The sequence below is a fragment of the Centroberyx gerrardi genome, chromosome 19 (genome assembly GCF_048128805.1).
Source record: "Centroberyx gerrardi isolate f3 chromosome 19, fCenGer3.hap1.cur.20231027, whole genome shotgun sequence".
In the NCBI taxonomy this organism is placed as follows: Eukaryota; Metazoa; Chordata; class Actinopteri; order Beryciformes; family Berycidae; genus Centroberyx; species Centroberyx gerrardi.
In genome coordinates, this window is record NC_136015.1 from 3,501,991 (window position 1) to 3,527,737 (window position 25,747).

The 25,747-nt window shown below is 43.2% G+C and overlaps 2 protein-coding genes across 4 annotated transcripts in view; both read right to left on the reverse strand.

Annotated features, from left to right (window-relative positions):
* Positions 1-3,499: 3,499 nt before the first annotated feature.
* The window catches only part of glcci1a (glucocorticoid induced 1a), a 33,452-nt gene continuing 11,204 nt past the window's right edge, over positions 3,500-25,747 (reverse strand). Inside the window, exons 2-8 of one of the 3 annotated variants that reach the window (XM_071914974.2) lie at positions 23,508-23,659; positions 13,627-13,716; positions 8,175-8,330; positions 7,530-7,682; positions 7,118-7,328; positions 6,615-6,735; positions 3,500-6,507 (exon numbers count right to left, since the gene is read on the reverse strand). In XM_071914974.2, coding sequence (XP_071771075.1) covers positions 6,189-6,507; positions 6,615-6,735; positions 7,118-7,328; positions 7,530-7,682; positions 8,175-8,330; positions 13,627-13,716; positions 23,508-23,659 — 1,202 coding nt within the window. In that variant the 3' untranslated portion in view covers positions 3,500-6,188. Of the gene's footprint in view, positions 6,508-6,614; positions 6,736-7,117; positions 7,329-7,529; positions 7,683-8,174; positions 8,334-13,626; positions 13,717-23,507; positions 23,660-25,747 lie in introns of all 3 variants that reach the window. The other 2 variants (XM_071914975.2, XM_071914973.2) reach the window with 2 other exon arrangements.
* umad1 (UBAP1-MVB12-associated (UMA) domain containing 1) overlaps positions 17,633-25,747 on the reverse strand; it is a 34,401-nt gene continuing 26,286 nt past the window's right edge. The window contains exon 5 of the transcript XR_013507481.1: positions 17,633-17,686. The gene's annotated coding sequence lies outside the window, so the exon portion shown is untranslated. The remainder of the gene's footprint in view (positions 17,687-25,747) is intronic.

The following is a 25,747-nucleotide window of genomic DNA, read 5'->3' on the forward strand; positions in this document are numbered from 1 at the left end:
TGGGGTCCTGGAGCACCCAATTCCGCCTATGCAGTTTTAATACATGGAACTATTTATTGAGTTCATGTTTGCCATGGGTCCTAATTTAAAGTGTCACACACTATCAGGGGGGGTAGCAAGGGGGGTAGGGGCACTCTGTCAGTCATTTTGAAGGAGACAGACACAGATGCAGCAGACACAGATTTCCTCATGTGCTCTGTCGACGACCCTAAATACTGCTCTTCCTAAGCTAAGATGATGTTCAAAGTCAGAAATACAATACATAATTTAATTAACTGTAACTTTCCTAAAATAATAATAATGTTTTTTTTTTTTTCAGATTACATTCATTACATAACTAATAATGTTTTGAGAAGAAATAAGTTAACATTTTGCTATGATGGTTGTTTCTTACAGTAGTTTATTCTTGGGGTCCCCAGGGACCCCAGTCGGTAGTCCTTGTATGTTTAATATGTTGGTAGGATGAGGGTTAACTAATATTGTTATTCACATTATTTTTTGTTAATTTCATTCCTTAACATTGTCTTTTGTAATCGTAATTGTGCTATGTCAAATGTCATGCCAATAAAGCCTATTGAATTGAATTGAATTGAATTGAGAGAGAGAGAGAGAGAGAGAGAGAGAGAGAGAGAGAGAGAGAGAGAGAGAGAGAGAGAGGCGGTGGTCGAGCGAGCTAGAGAGTGAATGAAGAGGGGGAGCAGTGGTAGCAAGAAAGCCGGTGAATCACAGAAATAAAACGTTATTTTCTGATTGTTTCACAGCGGTTACGTTCTAAAGCACAAACAAACACGGCCACACCCCCGCACAACCCTGCGGGAAGTGCCGCAACGCCTGATCTGGTGTGAATACGGCCACACTCTGCTTCAGAGCTCTGTGTGTTTGTGCCTGAGCACAACGAGAAGGGGGGGGGGGCAGTGGCCGACTTTGGAGGCGGGCTGTAGGCTGCCCAATCAGAAGTTAGAAACGGTACTGGTATTTTCTGTGCTATTTTTCCATTGGCTGAACAAAAAAAAATGTTTTTCTTAACTTTTGATTGGGTGGGCAAGACGCAGATTTGGGTGGGCTGAGCCCACCCCTGCCCATAGCTACCGCCGCCGGCCTTGGATAAAGCTCTTATTCTAATGGTTTCATCATTCAGTTCTCTCATCTTAGCACTCGTTCGTTTAGTAGACATGTAGGTTTATGTATATACTGGCACTTTTGTAGTTTGTAGTTACACACAGTATGGCAGTGGTTCTCAACGTGGGGTCCGGGGACCGCCAGGAGTCCTTGAGGGGGTCCCAGGGGGGTCGCCAGCAAGTTGGTGAATTGTTATTGTTATAATCAGAGAATGTAGAAGAATGACTATTTTGATCATAGCTTCACTGTTATCTCTCTACCTACAATACAGATAGTCATGGGATTCTGGACAAAATCATATCTAACAATAAACATATTCTCAGATTTGGGTCAGAGAGAAAAAATCTCATCAAATGGGGGTCCTACTGTGGCTCTAATGTGGACTAAGTTAGGGGTCCTTATGATCCTCTTCAGGGAGGGGGAGGGGGGGGGACAGGAAGCAATGACACTTATGGGAAATGTAGTCTTAATGTGGAGAAACACTAGCAATAACAATACCACTGGTACAGGATAGAGGCTACCAAGGTATCAACATTCATTTGATGATGATATATTGATGTTAAAATTGTGTGGTCAAAGTGTCTGGTGGGTAAATCAGATCTATCAGAGCATGTTTCTTGGAATGAAACAATTGATGAATCTGATCTCCAGTCAGTACCGCTGTTGGAATATTTATTGGGCAGTAGGTGCCAGGCAAAGTGGAATTGCCTGGAGTGCAATTTAGCAGTACAGCAGTTGCAGATTGTCACCAATGGAGGGCACACTTGTCACAACCACAGACAACCCCAAAGCACAATGTTCAAGATAATGAGTCTGATGTCAAACAACCCTGATCCTGAGCCACACAGCCTTTCTTTCAGTTGAGGGAATGAACTGATTTGCTGAAATGACCCTCATGTAATCTATAGGAAGCTACCAGGCCTACCTGGACCTCATGGAAACACCCATGGACTGCGGGCTGCAGGATTTATCATTCACACATTCCAGAGGGCGTCTCTTTGGTTCTGCTAATAACTTTATTTAAATAAGACACAAGATCTCTATGTTGAAAAATACAAAATAATCAGCCACACGTGGCCATCCCGATACAGAAAACAATAAATCATAATGTAGCATCTGGGCTGGGTTTCCCAAAAACACGTTAGCGTTACGACGATCTCAGGCTGCGGTTACACTTGTGGTTTCGATGGGACTTTTATCATCTGATCATACCAGGATTTTCATACTGCTGTGGGATCTTCAAAACTAGATATGGAAGCGGTCAGTATCGCATTGTGATTGGAACCTCACACAAAAGCAACGTAACGGTGAGTGGGGAAAACATAATACAGGCACGAATTTAACACTGGAAAGGCCAATGGATTTGGGGGGCCAAAAGAAGAAGGCAGTTGAAAGGTGTAAATACAATTCTAACTAATATTTCCTTGCATGTTTTTGAAAAGCTAACACTGGTTTGTAGAGAAGTGGATCTACGCAAGGTCATGGAGGGGCATTTAAAAAAATATTTCAACTTCAAAATTCAAAACAGCAATGAACTGATGGCGGCTTGGTTGAATAAATCCAGCCACAGGAGATGCATAACAGCCATTTTCAATAGCCACAACAATGTGATCACATAAAATCTGATCTTTAGAACTAGATCTCAAGTGTATCCGCAGCCTTAGCTCCACTGAAAACCAATGGGCCGAAGACGATGCCAAGGCGCTTCTGGGAAACCCGGCCTCAGTACGGTGAGCGGACGTCACTGGTGGACCTATGCACTGTACTAAAGCAAGCTCATCGGCTATAATGTGCCGACAAAAACGCCATTGTGCATGGGCAGGGGCGCGGTGAGCCCTACGAGGGGAAACCAAAAAAACGCTCTAAGGCTTTGTTTCAGTCTGTTTTCTTGACGTTACTTACAAGCGAAAACCTTGTGACAGTGGCTTCAACAAACAGAGGTGAAAGAGGAGTTTTGCTCTTTCCAAGCATCATGAGCGTGTCTGTACAGAGGGGGGAAAAATCAAATAAAAGTTGAGTCTGTATGGTAGCTCTCGACAACATGGAGATGGCGACTTTGTTGGTGCTGTTGTTTTGGGATATATTTGTGACGATTGTTCCGCTTCCCCCGAGAGTCAAAAGCTCACAAATTCGAAAGGCAAAAGCTCACGAATTCGGAATTCAAACGCTCACGAATTCGCAAGTCAAAAGCTCACGAATTCGAAAGGCAAAAGCTCACGAATTCGCAAGTCAAAAGCTCACGAATTCGCAAGTCAAAAGCTCACGAATTCGCAAGTCAAAAGCTCACGAATTCGCAAGTCAAAAGCTCATGAATTTGGAAGTCAATAGCTCACGAACTCTCACACCCTTTTCAGCTGTACACACTCAGAGTACTAAAAAGTGGACAAAACAACCAATAGTTTTATTGCCATTGTGCATGAACGTTGACACTGCAGGTTACACGAGGCGTATCATGTAGTACGTTGATGAACACTCTGACCTGCCAGTGATGTGCTCTGGTCATTCTAGTGCTGGTTTTGTATCGATTGATGGCTTTAGCAACAAACAACATGCTGATCCAGCCCCATACTCAAAACCAAAGGAATGCAAGAGATGAGATGGACGTGTCGAAGAAGAACGGACAACATCCGGGAGGACAACACCTTTTTTTTCCCTATTATTGCACACATCTAGTTTACCAATGCCGTATGTACGGAGGACATTGGATAAGCTATATCTCTTGATTAAGGTGCTGAAATGTAATAAGAAGCCACAACATTGCATTGAGCCTCGTTTTAAAGCCACATATATACAAAATATGAATGGAGCGTCAATGCAGGGATTCCACGAGCACACAAGATATCAAAATAAATGTTTTTGATTATGTTTATCTCTTGACTTGGAAAGGAAAATTGTGGATCATTTACACTTGGGCATTGTCATGTTTAATTAACAGTGTTGTGTAGCCTATAGAGTAGCCTATAGAGGATGATGTTTCGCACAGAATAATACATGAGATGTAGGGAAGAGGTTTTCTTGCTTTGTGGTGCCAGGCCAGTGTGAACGTTTTTTTCTGTGCATCAAAAAGATTAAACTGCTGCCAGATCTGCAACCGCAGATCTCCTGGTAGCTAGTCTTTTAAAGCAACCAATCAAAAGGCTGTGAGATATTTTGGGAATGAATTAATGAGTCTATTTATGTCTTAGATGCTAAAATCTCATGGAATGCATTCAATTGAATAACTTCATGTTTATCTGCATTATCGGAACAGTCTTAGTTTGGACATCACCTGAAGGCAGACTGGAGTTTTAGTTCTACAAACATTTTTTGCAGACAGAAATAATCTCACTGGTTCAATTAAATCTCAATGGGGGAGCTTTCAGAGTGCAAGTTAGCTAACTGGCAAACTTGGAAGAGGCAACTCTGGTCAAAATATGTATTAAAAAGTCTAAATAAGATGACTTCTTTTTTTTTTTCATTCATTCATGATCATGGCATTTATGATGTAGGAAGGTCAGCAGGCTAGTTAAATAGCTTACCTAGATAGCTATAGGCTAGTATGGCTAGTTTGAACTTGGAAGGTCAGCTAGGCTAACTAGCTAACATAGATAACTTAGTATGGCTATATTGTATTTTCTGTTTTTCAGTTAGTAGCAGAGCACTAGGCTTCATAATATTGGCTTCCTCTCTTACCCCTTGCCTTTTTCTCTGGGCTTAAGTCTAACATTATTTCCCCACAAAAAGAAGCCATTGTCATTTATATTTCTATCACAGTTCCTTCTTTGTCATTCAAGTTTGCAGTTACCGAACTAGCACTCCAAAAAACTGATATTGAGGTCTAACTCAACCAATGAGATTATTTCTGCCTCCAGTGCAACTCTGCCGCTAAGAAATGTTTGCATCATTAAAACTCCAATCTGCACCTTAATAGAACCAAATGCTTCTCAGTTTGGCTGTATCTTTATGTGACGGTACCGCAGGCTAAGACGGGGACTCGTCCACTACCGGTCCACCGTCACGGTCAGAAGACCCAACCACACATTGGCATTAGGCTTAAATTAGATTAGATAGACAACCATGTCATACAAGTCTCTCTCCAGCATGCTTCTATCAGTACACACACAGCCACAAATGCTATCGGTCACAGTGTGTCTGGTCCATAGAGTACCTCACCACCAGTCAAAAAGGCAACCAGGGGTTGCCGACACAGTCTACTTCAACCTTTTACCCTCTGCATCTAGCAAGCGCAAGTCTAGTCTCAGATTGAACTCTGTGACAACAAGGAATGTTTCGGGAGAGTCCAGAGATGAGAAAACAACGGGACGAAATGAATGATCGCTAAGTGAAACTGTTCTGCTTTGTCGAGCTGCAGATATTTGTATGGACATACATTCCAAATTACCTGAGTATAGACTCCGAGTGAAATACCTGAAGCGAGGCCAGATGCAGACGCTGTGCAACCAATTGTGGCCATTTTGTCTTTTCCTTTGCCCGAATTATTTTTCATTGCATTTTTCAGAGAGGGTTCAACAATGTGACCTGGATAGTGTAAACATAATCCTGAATAGTACAGCTGTTTTTCCTGTTAGGTACATAACACAGCAATACACAGTTTTGGATTTTTTTTTTTTTAAAACAAGCATTTTTCTTTCTTTTCATAGAGATATATGTGTATATATGTATAGAGAGCTTATTCATACTGTGAATGTTGAAACAGAACACAACACATAATTTAATCATAAACATACTACCAGTTTAAAATGCATGCCCCCCCATCCATAGTATTCCATTCTTCCCTCAGATACCAGCATATTATAACCTCTGAACCATCAAGTCTATCCCTGCCAAGAACAGTGCTTAGACAATATGCAGGACAGAACATTAAGGTGGCTAGTCTTTGTGGTGTTGGTGGTGGTGGTGGTTGTTCAGGACATTGTTGCTACGTCATGCAGAGAGAGAAAGGGGGGGTTCAGCACAGAGAGAGGGAGGCTCCCCCGGCAGAGCGGAGGGAGGTGTCGGTAGGTCAGTCGGTGGTGATGGTTGGTGGCTGCTAGCGTGAATCCCGGGGCAGAGGCCAGCTCTGCTCAGGTCTAGCTGATGGCCAGGCTGTCTGTCTGGGAGGCTGCAGTCTCTGAGGTGTGCGAGGGCGAGCCGGGCTCCTCCGGCGGGTCGTCTGTGCTGGTGCTGGTGGAGACCTGAGTGGGGGCGCCGTACGATGACGCGGCCCCCTGGGGCCCCGAGCTGGGGCCCGCCTCCGGGTCGTCCTCCTCGGGCTCCGAGGCTGGGGTGAGGTGCAGGGCGCCGGGGAGTTTGACGGGGCAGAACGCAGAGCCCGTCGGGATGAAGTTGACCTTGTTTTTGTCGGGGCAGGAGAAGAGGGGGACAGACGCCGATGCGGACTGCCTGGAGCTGCAAAGGAAAACATACGCAATGTCAATGTGGATAAATGCTCTTCACACCTCCCATAGGCTGCGCAGTGGCGTTTACATCGAACACAAGTATATGGCAGTCCATACCTCATCTCCTCAAAGGCTTTAATCTTCTCACAGCCCTCTGGGGGCTCACGCTTGAACATGTAGCTGTTGTTGGGTTTGGGCGAGGAGGCGAACTTGGGCAGTGGTGAGCTGCTTCCGCTGTCTGTGAACACAGAGGGTTTATAATCAGGAACGGACTGGTCTAACAACATGAACCCAGTCTGGACATTTGTCTGGCTGCACCTGAATACAACAGATTTTTCATTACAAAATCAGCTTGATTTTTCCTCTGCCTCTTTGAAGATTTCTCTGGTCAACCATCTAATGTTAAAAAGGAACCTCCATCATATCAGAGGTGGATGACGTTGACTAGCCAATAAAAGACCAAAAACAGTTTGCTATATCAGCAAACTGATTATCAGTCTAACCCTAATATCAAGAAACCTAACACACTAACATATGGAGACTAATATCAAAAGATAATTGGGAACGGAACATATAAAGTCGATCTCTCCATGGCCTCCAACAAGCTGCTTTTTTTTTACCTTTATCCCGGTCGTACAGCAGGTCGTCTGTGGAGTACGGGCTGCCGTCGTGGGACCCCGGTGGGCAGGCGGGCGAGGGGCAGGGCGACAGGCTGGAGCAGCTGCTGGACCGGCCGGGTGCCGAGGGAGTCTGGGTGTCGACGCTCCGGGTGCTGCTGCTGCGCTGCTGGGGAGGGAAGGGTGCCCGCCGCCCATCAGGAACCTCCAGAGCCTGCGGAGTCAGGGGAGGAGATGAAAAAAATGAAAACCAGAGCTGAGACAGGGGGTCATGAATAGGTCATGAAAATTGTTACATTTAAAGATAGTGAATATCGGCACAAAACATCAGTTATCAGCAGCTTCAATCCAAAACTAGTGATATAAGAGTGAATGAATGACTCTGAGTATGAATTCAAACGGTAGATAAACCCACCTTCAGCTCCTCCTTCTCGCCGTTGTCTTTGATGAAGACCTTCTCCAGCTCGTGGTTGATGCCCTCCATACTGCTGGGCACCCTGGAGATGGAGGGCTTTGGCACTGTGATGTTGGACAGCGGCATCTGGGCCGACTTCGACATGGAAAACTGCTGCAATCCAGACGCATAGGGCATTCGGGTTAGGAAATCTGTGGACCCCCCTTCCCGCCCGGCAATAGATTGTGTCTAGATCTGACGTAGCTGGATTAGATTTACACCTGGTATTAAAATAATATACACAGTGAAACCAGGATTTTTTTCAATATCGATATATATCACAATATGGCTCGCGTATGCAAAATGATGCCATACATACAAGTCAGCATAGCATTAATTCAAGTTAAAAAACAGCTCTTATGGCTAATCACCAGCTGCCATTTTTTTAATGAGCACCGGAGAGCAGGACCACGCTGTGAAACAAGTCCTGTCATGTTAAGACGTTTATTTTGACGTGAACTGTACTCTACTGAACGCCTCGCCGCGAGAGCCGCACACCGTGACAACAATCTTAACAGGCATTCAATCACATTAACAAGGCTTTTGAGATTTCACATCTCCGTTAAAGGGACTCTACTCCTTAGAGGACGCTGGCGGAGGGCCCACCTGAGCGTGGCTGGCTGCGGTGGAGGGGGTGTTGGTGGTGCTGCTGAGGGCGGTGTAGCTGATGGTGTTGTACTGGAGGGGGGAAAGGCGGTCCTTGTCTTTACTGTGGCGTCCGCCTTGTTTGCTGCGCTGGAGCTGCTGCCGGAGCTTGGCGATCTGCTGGAGAACAACAGAAGGAGAAGAGTAGTGGGGTGGGGAAAATTAGAGAGTAAAAGAGTAAATTAAATTACTATAAATTAAAATTATTACAAAAAGGTACAGGAGGCACTTTTCCCCCGTTTATGTTCTATGTGGATCTTTTCTTATAAGAAGTGGGAGGGAGACTTAGGGAGGAGAAGGGACTGATTGATTATTATTTATGTTTTTTTTGTTTAAACATGCATGTGTAATTATATATGGGATTTGTATGCCATGTATTTTCAGTTCAATAAACATTGTGCTACAAAAGAAATAGATTTACTTATTCTGTGCCCCAAAATCCTCCATCCAACCATATTAACAGGTGATTAAATAAACGTTGCATTTTGTTACCCCAATATAAAGCCACCAGATGGCACTGTTTCCAGTGATGTTGGCAGAAATGACGAAGGCATCACATGCACTGTTGTAGAGTTCCTGTAGTGTGTGTCTTGGGCAGAGCCAGAGAATAACTAGCAGGTCACTGATTTAATAGGTAATATCACATAATCAGCACACAGGGTCCATTTGAATTTGGAAATGAAGTTTACACAGTCATATAAGATACAGATAGTGGTGTTTATTTGCATAAGTCCCTGTGAAAACCGTTGAAAGGAGGCACAGTCAGATTAGACAACATGAAGTGATTAACCTCCACTACTTAATCTAGTTTCAGTTATATCTGTTAATTTCTGTAATGATATAGGTGTCAAATGCCTGTGTGTTTAGTCTTGATGTGTCTTGGTACAATAGAGAGAGAGAGATAGAGATATTTCCATTCCTCCACTGTACACCACTAGCCCAGAACATGTCCGTACATGTTCCTTCACTGTGCATTACACGAGCTAAGACCATCCTTAAACTGGCCCTCTTCTCCCAAGGCCTTTACAACAGCAGGCCAAGGAAACACATGGTCCAACGTGGAGCACTTATCAAAGAGGGCTCTGTCTGAAACAGCTGATATGTGATCCCTTTTCTTTGGCCATGGAACCGGTTACAAACTGCAAACCTGCAAGCTTTTGTTTCCCCGAGCTTAACTCAAGCCATTCACTTCTCAGGTTGTGTGCAGGAAACAGTGCAGTCTGTAGGCCACGCTGTCAGGGTGTGACATTAAGACTGTAGGGAGCTGAAAACACAGAGGGGCGAATTCACAAAAGGATTGCGCGGCTTTTGCTGACGCTAAACCTGTGCAAATAAGACAAAAAGAAACCGTGTAATTCACAAAGCACTCGCAAAGGGTGAAATGCACCGCTAACTGCGCTGCCACGCAAATAGCGTCTCGGTGCTCCTGTGCTATTTGCACGTATTTAAATTAGGTAATATGCATACATTTGGCGCAAAATTGCTCCCTTTCTATGCAAATGAGCCTCATTGCAGAAACAGTCCAATTCACAAAGGTCGGCGCTAATTGCCACACGCAGTTAGAGTGAAATTATTAGCGTCTTCAGAGAGTTGGTGGTAACTGAAGCGCATTTATAAGGGGTGTCACGCCCAGACTTTATCACTTGTTGATTTAACTGAGAATTGAATTGAATTGACCTTGCAAATGTCTCTGCAACAATTCCACCTTTGTGTGACCTAAAAAATAAAATTGTCTGTAAATACAGTCTGTAAATAATATTTTGACATTATTATTATTATTATTACTATAGACCTTTAACACAGATTGCTTCACAAACAAAAGCAAATAAATCAGTACAACTAAACAATCAATACAACTCAATTTCATTTTCACTTATCTCACTAGTCAGCACAGTGGGCTTTATTTTGGCCTAAAGATTCAGCACCATGGACAGCCCCGCTCAAACTCATTTACAGTATTACCTCCGCCAAGGAGGTTATGTTTTCGGTGCCATTTGTTTGTGTGTGTGTTTGTCTGTCTGTCAGCAGGATTACGGAAAAACTACTGGCCTGATTTTCATGAAACTTCGTGGAAGGGTGTAGCATGGGCCAAGGAAGAACCCATTACATTTTGGAGCGGATCCGTATATTGGTTGCGCTTGCACATTTGCATATCATAGAAGACTGGATTGGCCTTGGCGGAGGTCTGCGCTCGCGAGTGCCCTTCTAGTTTATTTTGGGATGCAGTGAGATGCAATGATAAACAAAGGATGCAGTGACAGGATGCAATTGTGCCATGAAAAATAAATGAATAAAGCTCCCCTACATTCTCCTTTGTTCTCCGCTTCAAATCAAGCCATCTTCTTTTGCAGTCTGAAGGTGCGTTTGGAAACACCAACAGCACTGACAGACTGGGATATTAAATCCCAAATATGGTTTCTCGCAGTCCCGGTTAAATTTCCTGCCTGAAGTTTTGAGGAATGCCTCTGCACCTCGTCCATCAGGACTTGCAGCTCGCGGTCTAAAAATTTCATTTTTCTCTTTCTCTCTGCCATTGTCCTGTCTACTGTGTTCTTCGTGCAAAGGCAACGTTTATACTTTGCCACATTGGTAATTGCAATCAGACGCAAAACAGGGGCAAATTGCACTCAGTTGCAACAGGTTATGGGCGTGTTTGCGCTGGCATATCATTAGCGCAATATCTTTTGTGAATCGGTCCTTGAGACGGAGCAAATAGCGGTTGCAAATGATACGCAATTCATGGTGCTACTAGCGGCCGCAATCCATTCTTTGTGAATTCGCCCCAGAGAGTGCAGACAGTGGCAGCTGCAGACCAGATGAACGTGTTGCTTTGTACAGCAGTGTCATCCATCAGCAAATCAGTAAGTGATAATGTGATTGAAATTACGAAGATGCACCATGCAACAGGTACAAAATAAGGGGAGCATCAGGGCTTACTGACATTTTCACAACTTACAAAACACTGACACTCGCTTGTTATAACATGATAACATCATGTTATATGGAGCACAAGCCAAACCTGTATTCCAGTTATTGCACAACAGGTAGTCTCAGGCCATGGTACTGAGTTTGGGGTTTAACCATCAATACTAAATGCAAAAACCACAGTGCACCTGCTCTGACATGCAAATAAGTCTGCTAGCCAATAAAAACGTAGGACAGACAGTTTATCAATCAGAGACGGAGGCAGGATCAGACAGATGAGGCTTGTTATCTTTTCTCTGCTTGGTGTATGTATCCCTGCAGACCGTCTCTGGTGTCGTTCTTCAGTGCAGCTGCACTGCTGGGGTCTCCCCCTTCTCCTCTTCCTCCTAGTCTCTAGTCTATTGACATATATGGCATCTGTGTCAGCTCCCTCTCCTCCTCTGCAGCCCTGCCTCTGTAACTCAGTAACGTGCCTGTGCACATATTACCGAGGGCCGAGCTGCCGTCCGGCTAGCCGTTATTGTTCCCTCTGCTGCAGAAGGCGGAGAGGAGTCAGCCGGGGCCTGGCCGCCCATAAATTGCAGTGGGTTATGGCCTTTGCAAAGAGGGGAAGTGGATAGTTAAGAGGGAGATAGCGTTATCTGCCACGTCCCTGCCGTTGCTGAATATCAGCAGGGTGGAGCTGAGAGAGGCTGATAGGGCCATACCGGCTGCAGGCTTCTGTCGCCGACATACACCAACATAAAGCCACACATACTGTGCCTGAGGTCTAACAGGAGGTCATACAGTCAAAAGAACATGGCAATGCTATAGCGACCGCGTTTGATTAACTACTATTTCATCACTTTTACAGGGTTAACTTGTGGGCTCAATGGTCATAAAAGGAATACACCACATTTTTGGGAGATCGTCCCATTTGTCAACTTAGCTGCTGAGTGTTGAGAACATAGACACCAAAATCATCCATGTGTCCCCGGTAGATCACTGGCTCCGGTGCTCCATGCTAACACTTTAGCATACTCTATGTTGAGTGATAGTAGACTCCATGCTAACACTTTAGCATACACTGTGCTGAGTGACAGTAGGCTCCATGCTAACACTTTAACATCCACTGTGTTGAGTGATAGTAGGCCACTAGGCATTATCCAATCCAATTATCCAAGACTGACCTTTTAGTAATATTTAGTTATACACAGCCACCCCTTCACTTTCTACAGAAAAAAAACCAAGTCACGCTCTAAGAAACTGTTCCCTGATTGATCAAAATTTATTTTTTACCTAAATTTTTACCAGTCTCCTACATAAAACTGGCAGACGGCCGTGTTTTTTTTTTTCACTTTTGAGATAATGCTAGTGACCTACTATCACTCAACTTAGCATATACTAAGGTGCATGGAGCCTACTATCACTCAACACAGAGTATACTAAAGTGTTAGCATGGAGAACCAGAGCCAGGTCTACCACGGTGTGTTCCTTTAAGACAGTGGTTCCCAAACTTTTTAAAGTCCTGTACCCCCTCAAACATTCAACCTCCTGCTGTGTACCCCCTCTACATCCACAGACGGCCAACTCTCATATGATGTTACATTTTGCCATGTTTGTAAGCCTGCTACAAAAAGGAAGTATAACAAACTTAAAGTAGGCCTATATGAAGACATGACAGTGTTATTAACAATTTTGCTCTTCATTCAGCCTCGTAAAAAGCCCTCTCATATTTCAAACAAGTGACATGCACATCAGCTCAAGCACAATATGAATGACTTCTCACCACAGACTAATGTGAAGGGTGTGCTTGACTTGAAGCACATAACTCCGCAATGTTGGGTTGAATGGGAGAGAGTTTCAGTCTCAAATCATTTTCCACACACAGTCTGTGCCTGTACTTAGTTTTCATGCTAGTGAAGGCCGAGAACCCACTCTCACATAGATATGTTGTTGCAAAGGGCAACAGCACGATTTGCCAGGGCAGGATCCAAAAGTCTGGTAGCGGCTTCTGGTTAAACTCCATTTTTACGGCCAAGGTTCGCTGCTATTTCAATGAGGCTCTCCTGCTCAGATGTTGGCAAGTGGCATGAAGAGGATCCAGAGAAGGGATTACGAATCTAGTTGTTTGTGTCATACTCGTTGCCTTCGTTGGTTAGGTTGGTTAGGTTTAGGCATGAGGAGTGAGATGGATCAGGGTCAGAGCCAATCAGAGGCAGAGTAGGGGCAGGTCTTCACAGAATGCGGGTGGGAAAAAAAAACACTGCTAAAGATCATGCGACTGCCGACTGTTAATTACTGTGACCGAAGTGTTTTTTTTAAAGTGTGGGTTTATTTTTGACACAGAGAGGGTACTACAGATTTTTTTTGGCTTACCCCCGATGTAACTGTGAGTACCCCTGGGGGTACGCGTACCCCACTTTGGGAATAGCTGCTTTAAGACAACTGCATGTGTGTGTCTTAGTGTGTAAATGTGTGTGTTTGTATTCTTTTTGGCGTCCTGTACCTCTTTGAGCTGATCGGCGCTGCCCCAGGACGCCGAGCGCTGGTGGGTGCTCCTCTTCTCTTCTGTCTCGTCAATCCAACATCCAGGAGTCTGAAAAGAACGTCACAGCACGTCACAGCACGTCACAGCGAAAACATTACTATCGGCATACCTGGTATTCCCAACTGGTTAAACAAGGTTCACACCATGGCCCTGATGTGAAGTTCCGTGCCTTTTCATCACTACGTCAAAGCACTTCCATGACTTCAAAATGTTCTTTCTTCCCATTCCTTGTTAATGTTGTTTTTCAGTCTGGCTTCCACTCCAGTTGGGCTGAGAGCCATCTAATGCAATGAAACAAGTTGGAAAATCCATTCTGCTATATTCCTGTACAGTGACCCATTTGAAAAATTCCCTGATATTCCCTGTCTGGGCTACACCTCTCAAAATTCCATGATATTCCAGGAATGCCATGACCAGTGGGAAGCCTAGTTAAAGTACTGTTGGCAACGTGACAGATACAGTCATCACCTCCAGATCATTAAGTTCATAAAGGCAACATGGGGAGACTCTCTCATACACACACACACACTACATAGACACACTAAGAGTGAAAGCTGAGCTGAGCTGGGCTCTGCGACACAGAGGGAGCTACAGTACATGAGTGCTCTCTCTCTCTCTCTCTGTCTCTCTCTCTCAACCACACACATGCAGTCAACAACACAATGGCTCTCATTTATCAATCTAACGTAGAAACCAGCGCAGATCCGAGCGCAGAAATCATCTTACGGCAGGGTTCACGTGTGATTCATGAAACGTTCGTATCTCGCCAATCACAGCGTAAGAATGATCGGGCGTTGATAAATGTGGCGGCTGAAAACAATCGTCATTTAAATATCACGCCCCTAGATATTCTTGGTTTAGAGGCCTTGCCCCTAGAGTTTACGACATGGAGATGCGTAATACGTCCAAGAAGAGAAACTTCTCCGACCTCGAAATAGAAACTCTAACGTCGCAAGTCCAATTGAACCAATTAGTTCTATTTGGCAGCCTGAAAAGTGGCATCAAAGGAAGTCGGAAAAATGCAGTATGGAAAGAAATCACTGCGTTGCTGTCGACAATCGAACTCCAGCTGAGGTTTGAATATTTCATTTACACATCCGTGATATGTATAGCCTATATATATAATAGTAATATAATAGCTTATATCGCAATTCTTTACATTTAGGTGAAGAAAAAATGGTCAGACCTCAAACAAGTAGGCTATCTCAAAATGAAAGAGAAATTAATCTTACACCAGAAAACTGTTAACCCCGTTAATTGCAAACAATTTGAAAATACCTATTTATGTTAGGGATAGGCTATATGACACATAGTCGATGTAGGCCTTTACAAAATAGAATATTTTGCCATAGGCTACATATTTTTAAGTGATGAATATGTGGCTGCATATGCTTAGATGCCAGTCAGAATATATGGTCTAATAACAATTCTCCGACTCAGCCAGATTTACTATGCTGCACCGCAAATCCACGCTGACTCGAAAACTTGCGTACACGAGTTGAGACTTGACGTGAGATTTGATCGTAGCCTCCGCTCACGTCCAAATTGATAAATGCCGAGCTTTGCGTGGAAATGACCGTACGCCCAGTTTTCTGTCGTACGTTCGTTTTGTAAATGAGGGCCAATGTCTCCCTCTCCTCCCCGACACCCAGAGGAAATTGATTTGCTGCCTTGCTCATCTTAATGGGTCCAGCTCAAAGGGCCATTTGTTTATTTTCAGCAGCAAGTCCTTCTGAGAGATGAAGCAACCCGGAGCCAGCAGGACAAACCTACAGAGGAGCTCTTCATATCGTCGCTGACTGAGCTAGCTTTGTATTTTGCACCGGGTTAACTCCCTTGTTAGTAGCGGCCGCTTTCAGAAATCTCTCGGAAATGTTCAGGCGGTGTAACCACCTGCTATCCTTAAGACTGGGGTATCAGTGATAACTGGGTATATTTTTTTGGATTGAAGCTGCCGATAGCTGATATTTTGTGCTGATATATGAGATTTGACAATTGTCATGCCAAAAAATTCAAAATCTTAAAAGGATTCAATGTTTCCTCAGAGTTTAATTTTTGTCAGTGTAGAAAAGCCTCTGAAACAGCATTTAGGCCATCATGGGACACTCTCCATTGAAACTCATACTAATGCAATTCTTTTAGGTGGGTTAGCAGCTCTTTAAAGGATAATTCAGGTTATTTTAACCTGGGTGTTATTTTCCTAGTTTTTGCCATCGTGACAATTGACTGTGTTAAAAATTTTGTCACTTACGTCATTGTAGAGCTTCATGTACCCCTAGTTCGCAGAGAGCGCAATAATTGTTCAATCACAGCTATTTAAAAAGACATGTACAACTGCAGTGTGAGTGTTGAAAGGATGAGCTTTTTGGGTTCAGCTGTTGGAGATTGTGTATGCCCTCTGGATGTGTATTAGAGAGCGGCGCTCCCTAAGAACTAGAGGTATGTAAAGCTGTTCTGAATACAATCAGCTGTCATGATGGCAAAAACTATGAAAATAGGGTCCAAAATGAAAATAAGAATTATCCTTTAAGGCAGGATGAGGCAGGTTTCATTACAGGTTTTATAGACTGTTGAGAAAAACCCTCCAACACCACACTGGAATGATTTCTCTGGTCACACATATGATATGAAAACAATAATAATAAAAACATATTCATTAACTGAGGTCAGGGAGGAACCTCTATCATAACAGAGGTGGACGACACTGACTGGCTGATATCCGATTTTTAATAAAAGGCCAATATCAGCCTGGTCTGACCCTTCTGAGTACGCTGCGTGGAGCTTTGACACCGATGCCTGGCTTCACAATGTTGAACAGCAGCGAGGCTCTCAAATACCCGCCAGCGCTCGCTCCCACAATGGAAGCGGGACGAGGCCTCTGTGGCACCGCCGAGCTGATTAATAAGTAATTATGTGAACGGGGCAGATGTAAAAAGCAGCCGCCCTGCGTCATCCCATTGGTAACCCTTTAGGTGCCGGGGTGCTCCTTTGAGAGAGGAGTTTTCAGCCTACAGCCTACTCACTCCAGGCTGAAGAGCAGAAACATTCCACGTCTTCCATCAAAGGCTGAAAGATTCATGCCTCACGTCATCCTCTTGCCACTGGATCATAACCTCTCTCTACTTACTTTACTTGCTCTAAAAAAAAAAAAAAAAAAAAACTCTCTCCTTAGCATTTTTTGCCCTCGCTCTTACATGATCATTTTATGGTTACAGAAATATTGTAAGGGCACTAAGGCTCTGACCTTTGCACTCTGTAATGTTGGTTGCTTGTAGTTTTTGGTGGTCTAGGAATTGAAGCTTATTCTACCACGGTATCTGCAGGTTTCAGAAAGCCAAATTTTAGACTTAAGACTTTTTTTTTTTTTTTTTTTAAATGCTGCCTGGAATCGAATTTAAGACCAATTGAAAAACCAAAATGAAGAAACAAAGCTGGCAAAACCAGCCTGTTTCTGATTGACCATAGCTAATGAAAGTTGTGAAACTATAAATGGACAGTATAAGAAAAAGAACAGCGGGAAATTGATTGTTAAGGGACATGAAGTCCAACCGTAAAAGTAGATAGGATGCAGATTGTACTACTAACTAGGGCTGCAACGATTAATCGACATTATCAACACAATAAGCAAATTCATTGATGTGGACTTTGATCATTGACGCTAGGGCTGAACGATTTTGAAAAAATATCTAATTGCGATTATTTTGACTGATATTGCAATTGCGATATGATTTGCGATATTAGAGGGAATGATCATTTTTACATCATTATTCTCATTTTCATTGAAAAACGTATTAAAATGATTATGGTGTGATTTTTGCGGGGATCTGTACCAAACAAAGATGTTTTCTTAAGTCTGTAGAATATGATGTGTAGGCCAGGACATCAGCACGACAATGTTTAATTTAAAATGGTATTTTGACACACATTTCGCCTTTAACAAATATTGCGCCTCCTGCGATTTGAAAATTGCAGTAGGCCATATTGCGATTTTGATAAAATTTTGATTAATTGTTCAGCTCTAATTGACGCGGCACATTATTTATACAGCTCAGTCATCTAAGGCGTGTGCCATGATGTAAACATAATGTTCTGGGTTCGGAATCCGGCCTGGGACCTTGGTCGCATGTCATCCCCCTCTTTCTCCCAATCTTTACTGTCTCCATCTACTTTACACTGTATAATAAATGCAAAAATGACAGAAATCATCTTTAAAAAGCTTAAAAATTCACAAATGGGATGTTTAATGATTTATTTTATCTCACAGAATGAAACGTGAAACTGTCTTAAGCTCGTCTTAACCACAGACCTCATGTCAGGCTTTTAATCAAAGCCCCATTCAAATCATAATCACTTCTCAAAAAGTATTAAATTAATGTGCTCTCTCACCCTACCCATGCACACAGAGAATCCATGGCATTTACAGGCATGAAACATGTACAATTATGATACAAATAAAGGTGTATGGATGACTTGGATAGCATCCTCCCCCTGCTCCTCAAAGACATGACAACTCAAATAAAGCTTTGAATTTTGAGCTGCTTGATTCATTTTTCTTTTTGTCATGACTAATGGAATTAAGAAAATAATCGTTAGATTAATCGTTTAATCGCTAAAATTGTCACCAGATTAATCGATTACGAAAATCGTTAGTTGACATGCAGCACAAAGTCATTGCACAGTGAAAAACATAAGATCTCTAACAACCTTATTTAAGACATTTTAATCTTTTATAAGGCCTTAAATTTAGATAATTTAAGACCACTTCAGACTTTCCAAGGACCCAGAGACCTACTGTTGCACTCGCTGTAAGATGCCCTGGTACATCAGCTAAATGCCTGAAATGTAAATGCAAAATGTAACCTGCTCGGAGTGAAGAGGGGAAAAGGAGAAGCGAGGCAGGACTAACGTGCTAGTCGAAAACATGGATTAAAATGGTGTCTGTGTTCTGATAAAGACCAGCTCTGTGCGCCCGCTCCTCTCCTCGGGGCAGAGACAGATAGAAAGTGAGTGAAAATACCCACTGTACGGACTGATGGAAAGTGGCTACTGATGTTTGTTTGCCAGCAGCGGTTGTAAATGGCTGGCTGCCCTATTCATCTCTAGTGAGACGGCACATTTCAAAGGTTGTCCTTCTGTAAACAGGTCACGCTGTGCCAGGAAGCAGCAAGATGCCCGCTTTGAAGACACATTTCTCTGTGTCCTTATTAAGAGTGAGGGGAGCTCTCTCTATCTCTTTGACACAGAAAGATAGCAAATGTGCATTTTAATATGAAACACACAAATGAGCACGTGCATTTGTCTTAGTAGTGAGGACCTTCACTGACTACATTTATCTCCTAATCCCTAACCCTAAAATTAACCCTCTCCACTACATACATAACCTTAACCCTTTCCTCAACCTAAACCGAATTCTAATTTTAACCCTAAACCCAAGTCCTAATCCTAAACTAACCTTAACCCTTACCCTAACCTAATCCTAAACTAATCCCATGTAGAAGTGAGGACCAGCAAAATGTCCTCACTTTGGAGATTTTCTCATGAGGACATTTGGTCCTCATAAGGATAGATGTACAAGCACAGTCAACCGCAGGACTGTGTGTGTGACTGCATACCAGCTCCACCTGCCCAGCATGTGTTCTGTCAATGAATAAACAGTTTTGGGGATTTCCAGGTTTTCCGTTGGTGAGTTTGTCATATAAATAATAGCCTTATGGGGAAAGGATAAACTGGCTGGCCCGGTCTCTTGCACACGCAGATACTTCCATGTGTAGAAACGCCAGAGCTGAATTAAGTTAGCTGAGGTTGATTCACACGCTATGCTGTCACACTGGTTATAGCAATTCGGGTTTGACCGATATGGGTTTTTGAAAGCCGATACTGGCATTTGGACTGAAGCTGCTGATAGGCAATATTTTGTGACAGTACTAAGTATCTTCAAATTGAACTGTTTCAGTGTCTCTCCTAGAATTTTATTCTTGTAAATCTATGTACTTATTACTACTACTACTACATTTTAATTGGATTCCACACAAGAATCAATTCAGGTTAAGGGCTTCCCATAGACAACCAGTGTAATATTGACCCATTATACAATAAATAAGAAATCCAATAAACTGCATCACATCCACCATATCAGAGGTGGGGCATATGGACTGGTCCATATTCTATTTCTAGTAGAGGGCCATATATCAGTCTAACCCTAACACCAATATGGTTAAGGGAGCTGATTTGGTAATAAGGCAGTTACACTGGCGCTGTTGAGTCTGCGTGGCTGAGCAGCAGAATAAAAACAGGATGTATGAGGTCATGTGGGTGTCATCATGACTGACATAGACTTGGGTGCTACTACAGCTGCACCACACCGAGTCACAAAATGAAAGAGCCTTCGTCTTCACATACCCTTCTTAAATAGTCCAATAATATTTGTCTCTGTTGCACTCCTTAATATGTAATATCCTGTACTCCATAATATTCATAGATAAACCAGTAAGTAGAACAGCAAACCATCAATGTGTTGGCTTTTCTGACTGCCAAACTGAAAGATCCCCTGTAAGAACATACAACTGGACTGTAACACCACTTCACCCTGCAATGCATACAATCTGAATCTTTGTACACAGTCATTTCTGCACCAATTTTCTGTGTGATATGATTTATTAAACGGTCAAAGGTTATATTAGACCTGTCTTAAAGGAAAGGGTGAGGGTTAGAAAGAAACAACTATTGGCGATGTACCTTGCATTTCTGGGTGCATTTTGTTGTTTGGTGGTGTATTTTTCTCATTCCTGCGGATAACTGGCCAAAGGTAGATGACATCCAGATAATTCCAAACGTCAGGTTTTAGTGTCAGCCCCTCACAATCAAAGAGCAAGGGCTTCTTTCTAGAGCCGCCATTTTGCACCGATGTTCAACAATCACAAATCCATCATAGAAGAGACAGAGATACCAACAGTAGCCTCAATAGACTGGAATGCAACGCAGCCACAAGACAGGTTGTGTTGACTTGACTTGGCTAAGGAGCGAAACCGCGCTCACAGACACACCCTAATGTTCACCAACTATTTGTCTAGCTAGCTATATTTGTATGCCTATAAGCCCACCTTTCTCTGAAAGCAACAAGTTCACGCCCTTCCCTAGGGGTTGTCGAAAGGCATTCTGGGAAACGTAGGAAGTCACTAACTGTAGCAGGAGACGAGGCAGATTGAGGGAAAGTGGGCACACCAAAAAAGTTAATTACAACACTTCACACTTCATCACAAATTAGCTCCTGGAATACGTTGCTCACAGATTGATGATATATAACAGTGTAAGAGGATCCAAGGGTAGAGTTTTACTTTAAGCTGGCAGGATAGTATGGGATGCTACTCTACAGCTCACAGTGCAGGCAGGTTGATGAGTAGTGGAGTAAAAAACTAAGCAAGCAAGAGTAGGGGGAGAAAACATTCCTGCAGCAACAGGAGCATGGTCGAATGCAAACAGGTGACATCATCTGTCAAACAGGAGCACTGAGTCAAATGGCAGCCATGCACATCCTCACAATCACGCCTTTGTGTCACTTCAAGAGCCTGGTTAATAATACACTGTAAACTAAGAGCAAAGAGGTCATCTGTCTTTTGAAGGTCCGCAAATGCGTAGGTGGTAAATGTCACACAACCTGAAAGAAACAGGATGTATAGACCGGTCTGTGCGGGGCAACTGGGGCTAAACACCGTGAGGGGATCAGAGGGCAGGTGACTGAGGGCATAAAGAGAGGAGAGGAATGACACAAAGCATCACTACTGTTGAGCACCAACAATGACAATGGATACTACTACTTTACAAAAATAGAGTTAATGCAGAGATACAGCCAAATCCACCCTACACTTAACACTGTTTACAGCTACTGGCAATGTATCTTGCATTTATGGGTCAATTTTGTTGTTTGGTGGTGTATTTTTATTTTTCGCGTGGATAACTGGCCAAATGTAGACAACGTGATGTCACATCAAGACATTTCCAGTGCAGCTACAATAGAGTTTAATAGAAGACTAATTTGTCTAACATCAGGTTTTGATGTCAGCCCCTCAGAATCAAAGAGCAAGGGCTTCTTTTTAGAGCTGCCATTTTGCACCGATGTTCAACAATCATACAGGGAGAAATCCATCGTAGAAGAGGCAGAGAAACCAATTCCTCCACTGACAGTAGCCTGAATAGACTAGAATGCAATGCAGCCACAAGACATGTTGAGTTTTGCCAAAGGGGCGCAAGTCTCATTTTTTCTCCACCGGAAAAACTCTTGCTCTGCTATCACTTCTGCTCTCTCCACCTACACGTAAAACCCACAGCTGAAATGCTCAGGCACATTCTCTGGAGACTATCCAAAGGCATTCTGGAAAATGTAGGAAATCACTAACTGACTTGAGGTAAAGTGGGTACGACAAAAAGGTAAATTACAGCAATTCATCACAAAAGAACTCCAGGAATGCACTGAACATCACAGATTGATGGTATCAAATGGTGTTAGAGTGTTTTAGGGTGGAATTTTCCTTTAGTAGCAGCTGGATAAAGGTGTTCATTTGGAGTAGGGTTGTCAGGATGACCGAAATTTCAATACTACTTCACTACCGATACAAAATGTTAAATTTTAGAAATGTTCAATACTTTCACATACGATACTTTAAAAAAATAAATAAATAAATAAATGTGTTCTGCAAGCTCAAATTCCATTTCAACGTCTCCTCTTGAGGGCGTATACATGTGGACTGGAATAGTTAAAAGAAGAAGGATTGTAATAGACAGAGCATCAGTCTGGCTCTTGACAGTGGACTGCAGCAGTCAAGCAGCTGAAACCAGGACAACAGCATCAAACAGTCCACCATGTATTGAACTGGATTCCAGTCCACCTAAACTAGTTGACAAATATGGATCTATTTCACTTCCAGAGCTGACAAAGACGAAAACGTGTTGAATGATTGAATATTAAACTTAGTATTGGCGTAAAACTAAAAATTCTGGTATGACATCACTAATTTGGGGATTTACAGAGAAACTGCAGCCACTGCTTTAAGAAAGTGTAATCCAAATTGGGCTATGCCTTGAGATGTTGCAGCTAACAAATGCGAAGCCATACAAGACAACATGTGTCAACATCTGAACTTCCCCACTTCCTCATTAGAGAGCAGCTTGGCAACTTCTGCTTCATAGTTCCCTGTCCTCCTCCACACACAAAGTCTTACTGTCTCAGTAGTGTAGGAGGACACTAGGGTTCGACCGATATGGGTTTTTGAAGGCCAATATGATACCAATATTTTTTGCAATGAAGCTGCTGATAGCTAACAGTTTGTTCCAATATTCCATATCTTTAACTTCAACCATTTTTGTACCAGAACTGTCCTTTGTCAGGGTGGAAAAGTCTCTGAAACAGCATTTAGGCCATGGCACACTAAAACTCTCCACTGAAACCTAGCATGAGGATGAGGATGAGGATGATATATTCATGCATACTTGTCTGGAATCTGATCAAATTGTCTCAAAACATGTAATCAAACAAACTACATCATATGTCAATAGTGACTGGCTGATATACGATTTTTTCATCCCATTGAATGGAATGGTAATGTTAGGTTTGATGTCAAACAAAACTGAAATTTTCAAATTCCTACCATACCTCATTTTGTCAGATTTTAGGCAGATACAGATGCAGTACAGATCATATTAGTTTGTGCATGTTAACAGGCATTGCATTAATATATCTGCTTCTCTTTTCTTTCCTACCAAAATGCTGTAAGTATTTATCTGTGTAGGGGTCCGGACACAACATGACACATGAAGGGGAGAGGGGGTACAGGGGTTGCGCTTACCTGTGTGGATTTATCTTTCATACAAGATGGGTAGTGCACATGGGGGTCACGAGGCCACTGCCCGGTGAGGTAGGGCCCGGTGATTGTGCCCAGGGAGGAAGTCCGACGGATCGCCCCCGAGCTCCGGACCTGCTGCGACTTTGCCCTTTCAGCTGCGGAGATGAAAAGACAAGAGAGAGAAGAGAGATAAAGCGAGGGAGTTCGACTTAATGTGGTCACCGTCATCTAGCCGAGGGCTTCACAAACGTTTTCATATATCACGGACCCCCAAATAGACACGTTAGGCCCCTTCTGATCAGATTTTGTCTTAGGGACACATGGGAAGATTTTTGTTGTTGCCGATTAGGGAGGAGGCACTGAACTGTAGTTAAACAAACATCACACCCAACCAAAATCCACTCCAAAACCATTTCAAGAGACTTGATATCCTTGCCAAACAGTAACTTGGCAATCCTGCCACCTCCATGCCAGCTGAGAGTCTTCTCCACCGCAGGGTAACACGCCTCTCCCAAAAACATGCATGCTTGTTTTCCATTACAAGTACAAAGTAAGCTGTGGTTGTGATTTTTTTTCTGTTTCTTTGAAATCTGAATAGGCGTACCGGTGCAGTTTTCATAGATTTTATTCACCGTTGCCAGTGCAACTATGTATAAAATAAACTTGATTTGACTCAAATTGTGGAACTGCTTATACTGTACATTGGGGAGGTAATTAGAGTACAACTGGAGTGAAATTAGGGGCGTCCTGGTGGCTCAGTGATCTAAATGCGACATTCTGGGTTCGAATCCAGTTCAGAACCTTTGTCACATGTCATCCCCCAACCTTTCCTGTCTCTCTCTACTTGGAACTGTCTAATAAAGGCAAAAATGCCCAAAAACATAATCCTTAAATTGGAGTGAAATTCCTCATTTTCCTGGAGACCCCCTGGAACCAGCTCAAGGACACCTGGAACCACTTCAACGATCCCTGGAACCCCCCCAAGGACCCCTCTTTGAGAGCCACCGATCTAACCTATTGATCCACATGTCAGGGAAGGGTACTCAACAAAGACCCTGGCCCACCCTCTGTCTTATCTTGAGGCCATGGGGAGTGATGCAGTGATACTGATACTATAATATATCATCTAAAGCTTGAGGTTGACTTTGTTACCCTTGGAGGAGACGGTCCACGCTGCACTCATACTGAGGCAATCCTACACCCGATAAAAATACCTCCCTAACATCCCAAGCTCCAGCAGACCTCAGGAACTGGGTCAAGGGCTTGTGTTTTCTCTGACAACGCTCCTCTGAGTATGTGTGTGTGTGTGTGTGTGTGTGTGTGTGTGTGTGTGTGTGTGTGTGTGTCTTTGTTCCCAAGCTAGAAACAACAATACTTACACCCTCCTAACCTTTCAGCCTTGTATGGCCCAGGTCCATCTTTATGGGCCTCCCCAGTCTGTCCCATATGTGTGTCAATACCATGGAGGGTGTAAAGAGTACACTTCGGCCTGTTTTAAAATGAAAAGCCGAGACCTGAAAGGCAAACAGGGTGCCGCAGCCTCTGCAAAGCTGACCAAACAGGACAGGTTTCTAGGAACAGCATTCCTCAATCACCAAATGAGATATAGCCTAACACAGTCTGTAAATCCTTTAATTTAAGGGTGCGTTCACACTAGGCATGTTTGGAGTGATTTACTCAAAGTCTAAAGCATTTACTCCTTTAGTTCAGTTCGTTTGGGCTGGTGAGAGCAATGGCATTTGAACTTGAGTAGCATCAAATAAGACCAAGACCGCCTGAAAATGCGGATCTGAAAATGCAAACTACAGGAAATGACCACAAAATGCAAGGGTTTATGGGTGTAAGGGGACGGATGTTGGCATCTGATAGCCAGCAGTTAGTCATGCTTGGAAAGCCTAGCATAACAAAATTAAGCGAGGGCAAACCAGTCTTGACTCATGCTCATATTCAGCTATTTCTTCATGTGTCCTCATTAGGGCTGGGTACCGAGAACCGGTTCCAGTTTTGTCCCGGTTCCAAATTGCCTAATTCAGTCCGATCGGCACATTTCCTTTCACCTGGTTTTAGCAGTGTGCCAGTGCAAGAGAAAGGAGCTGTTGCATTTCGGGGAATCTGACAGATCCTCCCAATGTCTAAACCAAAGTAAAACTTCTGATTCTATAATATGCTCCACACTGCTCGTATGTATTTGTGTGTGCTAGACAGTAACCTGACACTTTCTTAGTGGTCAGAGATGTGTAAAA